Source organism: Schistocerca cancellata, chromosome 1 (assembly GCF_023864275.1).
Source record: "Schistocerca cancellata isolate TAMUIC-IGC-003103 chromosome 1, iqSchCanc2.1, whole genome shotgun sequence".
NCBI lineage: Eukaryota > Metazoa > Arthropoda > Insecta > Orthoptera > Acrididae > Schistocerca > Schistocerca cancellata.
The window spans coordinates 853,712,508-853,726,734 of record NC_064626.1 but is presented as its reverse complement, the minus strand read 5'-3'; the positions used below and the strand labels follow the sequence as shown (position 1 = coordinate 853,726,734).

General features: G+C 39.1%; 1 protein-coding gene across 2 annotated transcripts in view; it reads left to right on the top strand.

Annotated features, from left to right (window-relative positions):
• Positions 1-13,022, top strand: part of LOC126189032 (protein outspread) — a 763,892-nt gene extending 750,870 nt beyond the window's left edge. Inside the window, exons 27-28 of one of the 2 annotated variants that reach the window (XM_049930867.1) lie at positions 8,546-8,656; positions 11,281-13,022. In XM_049930867.1, coding sequence (XP_049786824.1) covers positions 8,546-8,656; positions 11,281-11,417 — 248 coding nt within the window. In that variant the 3' untranslated portion in view covers positions 11,418-13,022. The remainder of the gene's footprint in view (positions 1-8,545; positions 8,657-11,280) is intronic. The other variant, XM_049930878.1, reaches the window with a different exon arrangement.
• The last annotated feature ends 1,205 nt before the right edge of the window (positions 13,023-14,227 follow it).

Here is a 14,227-nt window from a genome sequence, read left to right as displayed (position 1 = left end):
TTGTTATTTGTGTGTGTGTGTTTTTGTTTACAGTATGATCTATTTTGGTTTGGTGAAGTCTTGTAAATTGTGTACCAGTTGTGAAAGCTTCGGTTCATACAGTTTTCAAATCTGATTTATTATGTTTTATTTATTTATTTTTTTGTTGTAGAGAAATATTGTCTAGCTTTCACTGTTAGAGCATTAAACATAGTGCTAGTAAAAATGTAAATTATTGTTGTGTGTTAAATGAAACATTGGAAAAGCTATAAGAAAGTAATATCCTCGTGGTTGACTCCTCCCCTTTTAAATGTCTTTTAATATATTATGTTCTGATTGTCAAAGTTTGTAAGTAAATAGAAGTACAAGATTTATTTCACCAGAATCATCTACAAAGTCAGAAATGGTATAAATATAAATTAGGTTAAAGGATACCACACTCTGAAAAGCAGAAGCATTGAGTTGTCGATAGGCATGCATAAAGGAAAGAAAACTTGCTAGCTTTCAGAGTTATTGCACCTCTGCCCTTACATTGTGCTGAGTGGACTAACAGTGCTAATGCTTTGTTTCTCAGCAGGTGGACTGGCTTTGGGTGGGGGTGTGTTGGGTGGGATGGGAAGACAGACAGGGTGGCAGGAGGCAGGGAGAGGGACATGGGGTAGGTGGCTAGTGGCTTGGAGGAAGTCAGTCATTTTGCTGACTAGGAATCTAGGAATGTGGGAAGCAGGGTTGACAGGTACATGGGCTAGGCATGTAATGCACAATTGTAGGTGAAGGTTGGGAGTGGAGCACATTGAAGGTGGTGATGTGATGTGAATTGGGAGGTGATGACAGAATGGAGAGAGGGGAAACGGTTGGGTGGAGGGTGTGAGGAAAGTGGGTTACCCAAGATTGAAGTCTGGATAGTTACAGGTGCAGAGGATGTGTTGTATGGATAACCCCCATTGCATAGTTCAGAGAAGCTGGTCACGAGGGAAGGAACCAGATGCTACAGATTGTGAAGTAGCCATTTGAATATGATTAAGTTGTGCTCAGCTGCATGTTGTGCCACCGGATGGTCAACTTTGTTTATGGCAACAGTGTGGCAGTGACCATTCATCCTGGTGGATAGCTGGTGGACATAAAAAGCTGTGCAGTGTTTCCAGGAGAGTTGGTATGTGACATGCCGGCTTTCACAGGTTGCACGTCCTCTGATGGGGGTAGGATAAGCCTGTCACAGAACTGGATTAGGCGATGTTGGGTGTATGTATTGAGTGGGTCTTGCACCCTGGTCTGCCTCAAGGATATGATACCTATGGCAAGGCATTGGGAGTGGGAATGCCATAGGGATGACTAGGATGTTGTGTAGGTTGGGTGGATAATGGAGAACCACTTTAGGAGTGGTGGGAAAGATCTTGCATAGAATGTATTTCATTGCAGGGCAGGATGAGTGATAATCAAAGCCCTGGCAAATGATGTGGTTCAGTTGTTCCAGTCCAGCATGATATTGGGTTCAATCCTTTGTAGCTGATGGGCGGTATGTGGGAATGGGGAGGGGTATTGTCTGTCTGTGAAGGCCTTGTTGAGGCCTTCAGCATACTGGGCAAAGCATTTCTCATCACTGCAGATACACCATACACAAGCAGCAAGGCTGAATGGGAGGGAGTTTTTGTTGTGGAAAGAATAGCAGCTGCTGAAATGTAGGTGTGATAGATGGTTAGTGGGTTTAATGTGGTCAGAGATGTGGATGGAACCATCAGAAAGGTGGAGATGTACATCCAGGAAGGTGCCATGTTTGGTAAAGGAGGACCAGGTGAAGCGAGTAGGAGAGCAGGTTGTGAAGGAATGTGGATAGGGTGTCTTGGTCTGAAGTCAGATCTCAGCAGTGAACTCAAAACAGATTATGGGTTGAGAGTTTTGGGAGGCTAGAAAGGTATCCTCTAGATGGCTTCTGCCAACTCTATGACTCCTCCACCTACAAGCTCTGCCAGGGTGATCCCAGCCAGAAATCTGGAATAACCTCCAATCCCTACTGAAATCCCTAGGCCCTTCCCAGAACCTCTCCCCTAAGGCCATCTCCTCCATCATCTGCCCCCCCCCCCCACCACACACACACACACACACACACACACACACACACACACATCTTTTGCATGCTCCCCAAAATCCGCAAACCTAAAAGTCCTGGAGAGCCCATTGTAGCTGGCTATTGTGCACCCACTGAAAGAATTTCCACCTTTGTTGACCATTACCTCCAACCAGTTGCCCAAAACCTAGCCTCCTACATCAGAGGTTCCAACACTTCCTCCACCAAATTTCCACCATCCCCAACCCTTCACCTACTGGATTCCTACTCATCACTGTTCACACCACCCCTTCTATACACCAACATCCCTCATGCCCATGGCCTTGCTGCTATTGAACACTACCTTTGCCAACGTCTTTCAGACTCCAAACCCACCACATCATTTCTTATATACCCTACAGTACATATTCTGACCTACGACTATGTTTCCACAGATGGGAAGACATACAAACAAATCTATAGCACAGCCATTGGTACCCACATCACACCTTCTAATGCCAACCTCTTTCAAGGCCATCTAGAGGAAACCTTCCTAACATCCCAAAACACCCAATCCCCTAAGCTGGTTTAGGTTCATTGTTGATATCTTACTTTGGGTCAGTACACCCTATTCACATTCCTTCACAACCTCAACACCTTATCTCCCACCTGCTTCACCGGTCCTCCTCTACCCAATACGCCACCTTCCTGGGTGTTCATCTCCACCGGTCTGATGGGTCCATTCACAACTCTGTCTGCATTAAACCCACTAATAACCTGCATTTTGACAGTTGCCATCTTTTCCACAATAAAAACTACTTTCCACAGAGCTTTACTATTTGTGGTCAATGTATCTGCTGAGACGAGAAATGCATTGCCCAGTATGCAGAAGTCCTCAACAAGACCTTCACAGACGTGCAATTACCCCCCCCCCCCCACCAAAACCTGGTCCACAGACAGATTTCCTGTGCCATATCCCCACACACTGCCCATCTTCCAACCACTGCCCAAGAATCGGCTACAAAGGGTTGAACCCAATATCATGCTGGACTGGAACAATTGAAACACATCATTGCCAGGTCTTTGATTATCACTCATCCTGCCCTGTGATGAAGTACATTCTATGCAAGATCCTTCCCACCACTCCTAAAGTGATTGTCCATTGCCCACCCAACTTGCACAACATCCTTGTCCATCCCTATGGTGCTCCCACTCCCAACGCTTTGGCATAGGTAATACATCCTTGTGGCAGGCGGTGCAAGACCCACCAAACACACTCACCCAGCATCTCCTAGTCCAGTTCTGTCATGGGCATATCCTACCCTATCAGAGACTGGGCAACCTGTGAAAACAGCCATGCCATATAACAATACTGCTGCAAACAATGTACAGTTTTTTATGTCAGTATGACTACTAACCAACTGTTCACCAGGACGGATGGCATTGCCAAACTCTTTCCAAGTACAAAGTTGACCACCCAGTAGCACAGTATGCAGCTCAGCACACAACATGCTTAATTTCAGTGGCTGTTCCCTCTACCACCAGCTTTTCTGAACCACGCAGATGGGAGTTATCCTTACAGTGCATTCTCCACTCCCATAGTCATCCTGGACTCCATGTCAGGTAACCCACCCTGCACCCAACAGTTTCCCCTGCCTTGGTCCTGTCATCCCCTCCAAATTCATGTCACCACATTGTCTCCAGCATTCACTGCTCCCACCAGAAACTACAATCATGTGTTACATACCTAGCCTATATACCTGCCACCTCACCCTCCTGCATTTGTAGCCGGCAAACCAATGGATTCTTCTAAGCTGCTAGCCATCCACCCTCAGTCCCTCTCCCTGCCTCGTGCCTCCCTGTCCCTGTCCCTCTACCCACCCCATATGACACGACCCCCCATCACAACGAATCCACCTCAGAGAAATGAAGCATTGGCACTGTTAATCCAGCCGACACTATATAGGGGCACAGATAGGGTGTGTGTGTGTGTGTGTGTGTGTGTGTGTGTGTGTGTGTGTGTGTGTGTGTGTGTGTGTGTGTGTTAGCAAGTTTTTTTTGTGTGTGTGTGTGTGTGTGTGTGTGTGTGTGTGTGTGTGTGTGGCTAACGACAACTCAACGCTTCTGCTTTTGGTGAGTATTCTCCTTTAATGCAAGAGTATTTACACTGTACAAGAACTGTCCTAAAACTTCGATACAAATTGTATTAACTGGATGAAACTTTCACTGCAATATGCTGTGTTCTTCATTTTGTTTTTTATTTACAGCAGCAATTGGATCATACCCCTGCACAGTGTGTGTGAAGTGTGGTTCTCTTTACCCATTCACTGTATACTTACCACAAATCCATTTTCTTAAACTTAAATTTTTGTACACCTTCTTCCCCCCCCCCCCCCCCCCCCCCCCCAAATCCATTCTATTTTTCCCTCATTCCCTCCATATTTTTACTGAACTTTGTTATGTAGAAATTTGTTTTTAATGAATAAATGAGATGAGAGGAACAGTTTATGGCTGAATAGGTCAGTGTTCCTAATACCAACCTTAAAATTTGCTTTCAGTTTGTTATTTTGCAGAAGTTTCAAAAATTTTAGAACTAAGAACTCTACCCCACAAAATATCCTTCAGTTTAATTAAAGAGTTATTTATGACAAACCTCATAAAATATATTTCACTAATTTAGCAAACATAAGTAGTTGAAAACAGTTTATAAACAATAATAAATGTCATTTGAGAGCATTGAAATCAGAAATTTTAATCTGAAACAAAAGTGAATTTTACATATAATGTCTTATAATGCATGTACTGACTTGTTCATTTAGGAGAGAATCTTCTGTCCAGTACTCAAATTTTGTTTTCTTGTAATGTCCTGTATTTACTTCTTGGCTTCTTTGAATCGGCTTTTGCACTGTAGATCTCAAATTAATATGGTTGGACCCAGATTATTTTGAAAATATTTATTTGAGCATGTGTATTTTCAGAATAATGTTGAGATCCTTCCATTAGTTAAACTGCACATAATTAAAATACCCACATAATCTCAAAAACTCACTATCAGCACACATCTGTCAAGCTGCTTGGTAAACACACATTTTTTCATTGTCATTTGGCTTCCTCAATGTGCGGTATTCAGGCACCACAAACATTGTAACTTTATGCATACAAGAAATACCATAAGGGCCAGATGAAATAAAATTATGACCTCGTCATCCTGCTGAGTACAGAGTGTTATTAAGGGGTAAAACCACAGTAGAAATAAATATAAGGTTTTGTCCTTATCACACTGTAGATAAACTATTGCTTCCTTAAATGGCTTAAGTAATGCTATGAGGAGGTATACAGTGGTCACAAACTAGCATTTTATCAGAGATGCATTCGCTATCTAAAACAGCCTTCACTGATTCAGTCTGAGAATGTTCTGATTGAAGCATGTCAAAATAATTATTCTGTTGTGAGTTGAAACACATTGTTTTAAAGATGAATTCAATTTTGCACAGAGACTACTTGAAGTAGGAAACCATAGGTCGTCGTCATTTTCCAACTCCAGTTTCCCAGGTGTAGAGAGGAAACCATAGGTCTAAATAGGTCTAACTTACTTAAGAACAGCTAATACATAAAGACATTTTCTTTCAAATGCTGTTCCTGCAGAGCATGCTCAAAGATTGTGTTTGCACCGGGTGAGCCATGCATCGAAGATGTTTATATATGCATCAAGAGCCTCAACAATATTACTGGCCTGATCTGTGACAAATCTAATTTTGGCAAATGCTTTTTTCCAGTTTTTGGGCACTGGAAAATTCTGAGCGCATTAATACATATTTATTCTAATGCCAGTCCGAATTTAGAACACCGTAACAGACATACATGGCACATATTTATAATTCCATGTCTATAAGTCAATTGTACTTGCACAGATACCAGTGTGAATAGCACACACTATGCCAGGGAACACTTTTCTGGGCATTTTATTAGCAAAGGTTAGTATTTTCCTAGTTTCACTTGAAAAGGCACTAGTTTTAATATCTACTGAGACATTTTTTTTCCTGTTTTGATTAATGTTTACCATGAATTTAGAAAGCCTTCTCCCTCTATACTGATAAACGGCCTCAAGGCCTTGGCACACACTTCCAAACACTTGTCAGCCACTAACTCTTTGTCCTCTTTCAAAATACTGATGGAGTAAGCAAACAGCTGGTCAAATGTCATAACACATACTCAAGGTTCCAAAATGAATGTTTAGTAACTTTTTACACAATTTGCATTGTGAGACACCTACTAGTTTATTTGAAGCTGCCTCATAAGTGCACACAAACTTTTCCCATGTTGTTTCATGGCTAGTACATATTCCCCAACTCTAAATTTCTCACCAGTGATCCTATAATTTGATTTTTTCATTTTACTGCTCCCACTAATTATAATAACTAATCTGCAGTGAAACTACCTATGCAGATATATAGCTGCCCATTCATTAGCCACATTGGATTGATTGTGAAAACTTGTCAGGTGCAGCAGGCTGCATGGGGCCCACGAAACTGGCCAGGCTTGCAGAAACATGAGTTGACCAACTTTAACCATAGTGCTTCAGTATACATGTACTCTTTGGTTTCCATCACAACAGGTTGAACTGCTTTAATGGTTGTGTCAGAGACAGGGGCAGGCTGACTGAAAGGAAAATTTGTACACCTCTGAATCAGATACGTGTTTCGAACAGAGAACCTGGGCTTCCTAATCTGCATAGAATGTGATCCATATTCCTTTCCTTATTGCTTTATTTGATTGTGACCCTACAAGATTTAGAGTGTGAAACTAATGGCAAAATAATTCAAGAGATTTGCATAAGTACTTTGTCATGTTACAAGTGTTGTGTGATCCAGTGACATAATAATTATGATAGATCAGAACTAGCTTTTTTCCTTTGAAATATGTTGCTTTGATGTTTGATATTTTGCCACTACAGTTCAAGTGTTTGAGAGAGAAGAAATTTGATCTGTAACAGGAATCACAATTACAATGTTACTTTTCATGTGATAAATAAGGAATTAAAAATCGGAATGATTTTCTGTAAAAGTTAATGCAATCAAACATATTAAAATTTGTAGAGGTAAATGGTAAACGGGAATAACAGTATAGAATTAAAAGCAAAATAAAAAGAAAGACCAATTGAAGGTTGAGTTCTGTTGAGGTGAAATAAATCATGTGTGGGAGAAATAGGTAGTAAATGTAATAGTTGAGCAAAAGGAATGGGTATATGGATGACTGACTTTATTATTAGTGTTTGTGTAAATTGGAAAGCACAAATTGGGGGAAAATGGGAGAAGATGAAGAATTAAAATAGTCATGTTAATCAGATGGAGTGAACTGTACAAGTGTGTAGCATGTGTGGGGGACACAAACCATTGTAAACAGATCAGGGGAGTAGAACCTCTGGACATCATAACATTTCCAGTGCAAAAGATGAAAGTCATCTTAATCAGTCAACAAATGTCACATATCAGCAGCAGCCATTTACATCCACTCATGGGCAACATATCATCTAGTTTGTCACCTTATTCACATGTTTGATGTCTTAACTCTCCTAGTAATCCCCTTCACTTTCCTTTATGGCCTACAATCAGTAAAACAGTGCATGATGAGTCTTTAAGTCATATTTTCATGATGCAGGGATGGAGGTGATACTAGTGGCAAATTGGTAATTCAGCTTGCTTGGTCCCTTACACACCAGTCATGATACTGTTAACATCAAAGGAGTAAATGAGTTGAATCAACTGCCGAAGTTGGGTTGCCTGAGCAAGTTGGTGAATTTCATTGCTATCCCTTGGAAATGCCTGGAGAAGTTGTCGTAGTTGTCATATTGTTAGCACATCCTTGTGGTACACGTTGACTAGCATTCACCAAATGTGAAAACGGTAATCTTTTGTAAAGAGGAAGGGAGAGATGGATTTCAGATTACAATACTAGCTGCCTCTATGTTTTGGCCACTGCCCTTTTGACGTGTTTCATTGAGGACACAGATTGAAATTAGGGGCTAAGCAAGTGTCCGTTGTGTTCATTCTGAGGAGGTCCACACACTCATTTTTTTTTTTAATGCTTTGCTGTGCTGATACCCATAGAAAGTTCACCCAGTTTCCATTAAAGTACACTCAACAGCTCTAGTGGCATGATGAGCTGGAGAGGGTGCATGATGGGCACTGCCTCTACTACAAACACTGACTTCTTTCAAAGGAGACCAGGACAAGGTGCTACCTACATATGATTGGTTAGCTGTTTCTAACTCACTGAATATTTTAATCACATCTGGCCTTGCATTTGCAAGGTTATCATGAATTTATAGTTAATGGTTGCTGTTTGACATTTGAGAAGCTGTATGCATAGTAACTTGGTGAGGGCCATTTATTACCAAACAGAAACAAAACTGTAGTGTGTGGTATTAAAACTACACATTGCATTAAGCAATACCACTCTATTTGTCTCTTTAAATTTTTAGCTTAAAAATTAAAACTAATCCATGTACTAATCTGTATTCAGCTTCCGAGGTCGGTGTGTCAAACAGACATGATACAGACGGAGACAAAAATCAGGAAGGACAATGCTCCATATCCAAACAGCATAAGGAACCGCCAGCTCTCGCCCCTGCAGGTTTGTTGGCATGCATTAGTGTAACATGGCATTGGTACGTAGTCAGATGCATTACTAACACTCTACTCTACATGTCACATAGGATAACTGAGTGTGGCAGGTGGCGGTATTGTGACTAATCTGTTTCCTTGTCTCCAGTGTGTAGCATAATGTTGTGTGTTATTCCAATGTATATTATATACATGTCTGTTAATGTCATACATTTGTGTGACTGTAAGTTACAAATAAGAAAATTTGTTATTGAATAGTTGCATACTTAGTGATGATTGTCGTACTACTAACTTAGAAATAAACAGTGAGTGTGAAATAAGATGAAATGACAGCCTTTGGCTTTGTGGAGTTCGTCATGTGATTGTTTAAAACCTAAAACAACATTCTTACAAGGGAGTATACACGGGTCACTACAATTGAATGAAAGATGAGCAAAATTGATGACCCCTTGGGTATATGCTTCCTTCATTTGTCCTAAATAAACACTGATGGTGCCATTGAGACTATTCTTTAAAACTCACAGTTATACACTACTACTACTACTACTACTACTACTACTACTACAATAAAATTGAAATTGTGTGGGGACAAAATATGTCTGATTGTTTGGTTTATTGCCTACTTGTTGTCCCCACCCCCCCCTCACACACACACACACACACACACACACACACACACACACACACACACTCTTTTTGTTTAGTTTAGTGCCTATCTGCCCCCGTGTCCTCTCCCACTACAATGTTAGGTACATTATTCTGTTGCTTTTTCTCACTCAAATGTTTATCCAACATGGCTTTTTCTTCTTTTATTTCCATTTTTTAATCTCATTTACATGTCAGTGTCCATCAATTTAATTTCTCCTACAAGAATAAAGGTCTGGCATTTCAGCTTTTTGCTTGCAATAAATAAAGTTACTGTGCAAGATTGTTTGAACTTTTGAGTTGGTAAGGCACTGATGTCCAGTGGTAATTTTACTTCCCCTTTGCAATTCTTCTAAATTGTTTGTCACACTTGCTTGTCAGATTTATGTGCCTAATACATGGCTGCATTTTTGAAAGTTTATTGATCAGTAAATTTTACAGCTAGTGTTTGTTCCTTGGATCAGGGTAGATGTCAGCTTGGTTGTAGTGCTTTCATTTGTACCTGTTCAATGTTTATAAGGAATATATATATATATATATATATATATATATTAGAGTATTATATATATACACCAAACGAAAGTGCTGGCACGTCAATATACACACAAAATTCTAGCTTTCGCAACCCCCAGTTGCTTCGTCAAGAAAGAGGGAAGGAGAGGGAAAGACGAAAGGATTTGGGTTTGCAGCGCTTTCGTTTGGTAAGTCACATCATCTTTGTTTTTAGATATATTTTTCCAACGTGGAATGTTTCCCTGTATTTTTCATAAAACAGAAAGAAACATTCCATATGGGAAAAATATATTAAAAACAGAGATTCCGTGACTTACCAAACGGGAAAGCGCTGGTAGATAGGCACAATAAAAAACACACAAACACACACACAAAATTTCGAGCTTTCGCAACATGTCTGCTTGTGTCTGTATATGTGTGGATGGATATGTGTGTGTGTGCCTTCCCCCCTAAGGTAAGTCTTTCCACTCCCGGGATTGGAATGACTCCTTACCCTCTCCCTTAAAACCCACATCCTTTCATCTTTCCCTCTCCTTCCCTCTTTCCTGACGAAGCAACCGGGGGTTGCGAAAGCTCGAAATTTTGTGTGTGTTTTTGTGTGTTTTTTATTGTGCCTATCTACCAGCGCTTTCCCGTTTGGTAAGTCACGGAATCTCTGTTTTTAGAGTATTTTTTCATTTAGTTAAGTTTTTACAGGCAGTGTGTTAACACACAGGCATCCACAGTCTAGGAAATATTTAGTATTAGAGAAAAATAACTTTGGTTAACTTAATAATGGACTTTTATGGATGTTAAAAGAACTCATATTTAATCGGTATCTTCTAACTATAGCTAAAGCACAAACAAATTTCATAAAAAACACTTTTGTTGAGAGGAGCTTACGAGACATTCTGGAAATCTGAATGCCATGTATCAAATTATACAGTAAATTGCAGAGAACCATCGAATATGTGATATTAATTTTCTTTATTATTATCAAATCATCCAATAAGCTATGCAGAATCATACATTATAACAGCCACATGACTGTTCATTCTTGTTAAACACATCTTATAAAGCAGGACAGGGCTAAACTTCATTCACTTAACTGAGACACTGAAGTGCGGAAGGTATTCTGTATCTGTCATAATGTGTGGTTTTGCATAGCTTATTAAATGATTTGATAATCAGCTTAGGCTTGAAACTAGTAATTAAGTAATTAAAAAATATTGCAACTTTGATGGTTCTCTGCTCTTTATTGCATAATTTGGTAAACCACACAGTTGCTGAGGTTTTGCCTTCCAGAATGCTGGAAACCAGTAAACAATGTCATTTAATCATAGACATTTTTGCACACACTCTGTCATTCTTGATGTTTTAATTTTATATGATAAATACAATATTTGTATCTTCTCAATTATTGTAAACTCTAGAGATAGAAACAACCTTGCAAATCCATGGTGTTCTGTGTTGATGATCTAGAAATTTCTTTCACAGAATTGATGCGGTGTCCAGATAACAGCTGTTCACGAGACCTTCAGCAGTCTTTTTTATGGTTTGTCCCCCTCCACTCCCCATCGCCCTGTCCACTGGGTGGGATGGTGGCCGAGCGCAAAAAGCTGTTCGAACACTAAGTGTGAGAATGTCGGAGGAGGGGAGGGGATGCAACAACACAGATTCAAAAAAAGATGAGTCACGCATCTTAAACTGTAATAGCAGCTCTGCAGCTCCATTTATTCTGCAAAAAAGAAAGCAGTTTGCTTGTGCAAATCAGACTGAAGACACCACTAGTGTCACTCCAGGTTTTACTCAGCTTGTAATAGTGAAAACAAAAACACTATCTATTAAAAACATAGCCTCAAAGTACTGTGTGAAGAAGCTGTAATCACAATTTTTACACAATTACATTAAATTTTGAGAAAGTTGAGTTAAAATTGCTTGTGTTTACAAACTAGTGTAGAGATGTTGTGTATGAGCATGGGAGACCACCAGACTACTAAATCTTTAGAAGTAAATGTGTAATAAATCGACTTTTGAGCTTTAATTTCAAGACAGTTGAGCTTATTCCCATATTGTACTATATCAAAATGGCACACATAAAATGGGACATTTTTTATAAAGAAAATTAAGATCTTTTATACAAAAAAATGCTACACATTTTTATATGGGATATAGATTTAGTCCTTTTTATATTTCTTCTGTGAATGCATATGGCAGCATTTCTTTACCAAAAAAAAAAGAGATTTGTTGATTTTTTAAATACAAATTAGTGCTCCACAAGGATGGTGATAAAATATATTCCAGTATAAAGTAGAATTTCAAGGAGGTAACTGAAAGAGGAGGGGAGATTTATGGTCGAATGTTCATCTCTTTTCTATACAGAGATAGTGGCTGTGCCACAGATGACTGTCACTATCATGATGGTTAAATGAAGTGGCTCTCATTCTCAGGTATTGTCAAAGAGTAGCCATTTCAGATTTTGTGTCATGCATAAGTAAAGTTGCCATGTCACCTTAACATTTATAGTTTCTTGGGCATTATTTATTTTCTATGTATGAAGTATGTGTACATTTAAATTTTTGAGATAAGTTATACCATATGAGATTTGTTGTGCAAGTGTGTGTGGATTTTCTGCAATATCTTTAATGGGCTTTAAAGCACATTATCTGTTAGCAACCAAATATGTACATAACTGTAAAGTTCATAATTTAACAGTATATAGTTCTATTTATGACAGTTTACCTGAAGGCAATTAACAATGTATTGCATTAATAAAAGCAGTTCATTTAAACAAACTGTAAAGTAACTGCACTCATCAACCCACCTACGTTGTTTATTTAGTTCTCATATATATTAATTATGTTGCAATCATTTGTGAATCACCAAATTAATTCTTTGCTCATGGTATGTATGTATATATTGTACATATTGTATGTATGTATGTACCAAGAGAAAACGCACGTCAGTTATGTAAAATTAATTTGTGTAGAATTAAAGCGATAAAGTTTTGTACCAGTATACAGTGTTTCCCTTCGTTTGGGTTCACAGATTTGTTAACTGTTTACTGCAACATGATGTTATGTTTTTGTGATACTTTATTTCAGAATGCACCTTGTTATGTACAGATAATTCAACACTATAAACTAAAGCTGTATGCCAGTTTTATGTTAAATGTTGCCATTTCTTGAAGAATGGAATGTTAAAGTATTGAATGTATAATAAACTATATGCCATGTGAAGTTGTTATTTTATTCCAATTGTCTTGTAAGTTGGATTTATCAAAAAAACAATATCTGTAAGTGAAGTAATAAATGACAGAGTATGGCTTCTATGTAAATATTGATGCCATTCCTTAGCTGACTTCACAGCAATATTACTATTTTCTATATTTCAGCCATAATTTTATTGTAATACTTGACATAAGTTGTTTTTCATCCTATTTACACTGTTGTTGTTGAAATTTTGAAGATTACAGCATATTAAATTGCACTTGACTGCAGCATTTGCAAATTATATAAAAAGGTTAGGAGCATCAGCCACAAGAACATAATTACATTAGTTTCAAATATTTATATTTGAGGAACTAAAGTGCCTATACACAATAATTATTCAAATACAATGTGCAAATGGCGTTCATTCAAGTAAAAAGGAATAATTATTTGTCAGTTATCAATTACAAGATTCTCCAGGTTGTTATCATGGTTTTAAATTGTGGTTGCAATGAGACAAAAGGAATAGGCATATGGGTCTGAATGAGAGAGAGCTATATTGGATTATACTGGGTGGCAATCAGATTGCTATCAGCATGGAGGAAGACGTGCCATGGGCAGCTGGAAGTGTTTTTTGGGAGTGTGAAAGTAGCAGGCAGGCATGCTTCAAACGACAGGTCATACTTCCTGGTGACAGCCATGGAGCCTGCAGCAGGGCATATCTTTTGGCAGTGGCCAAACTTGGTTGTCCACATTTGCAGCAGTTACACTCGGGATTCAAGTGTATATGACTCGTGCCAGGAAGTGTCTCCTTTGCCGTCTGTTTGACAAGTGTCCTTTCCTTCCCATCTTGATTACAAATATTTTCCAGAGCAATCTCTGTGTGTTTTCCAGAGCTATCTCCCTGGCTGTAACCAAACACCCAGTTGGTGAGCTTATGTCCCTCTTCAGGCCAATAAAATTATTGTTCACCATACTTCTTTACTGTTTTGTGCTGCCCACAAATCCCGTGGCTACATGCACTATATTGCAGCCAAAATTCCTTTTACCTATCAAACTGCATGTTCCCAGTTAACAGTTTATGTTTTGTGCCCCCTTAATTCATCCATTTGTCTCCTCCTCCTCCTCCTCCTCCTCCTCCTCCTCCTCCTCTGCTAAAATTTCCTTTCACTTCAGCTTGGCACTGTGTCAGGTATGCCATTATTCCCAAACTTCTCTGGGCAGTACATGCAGAT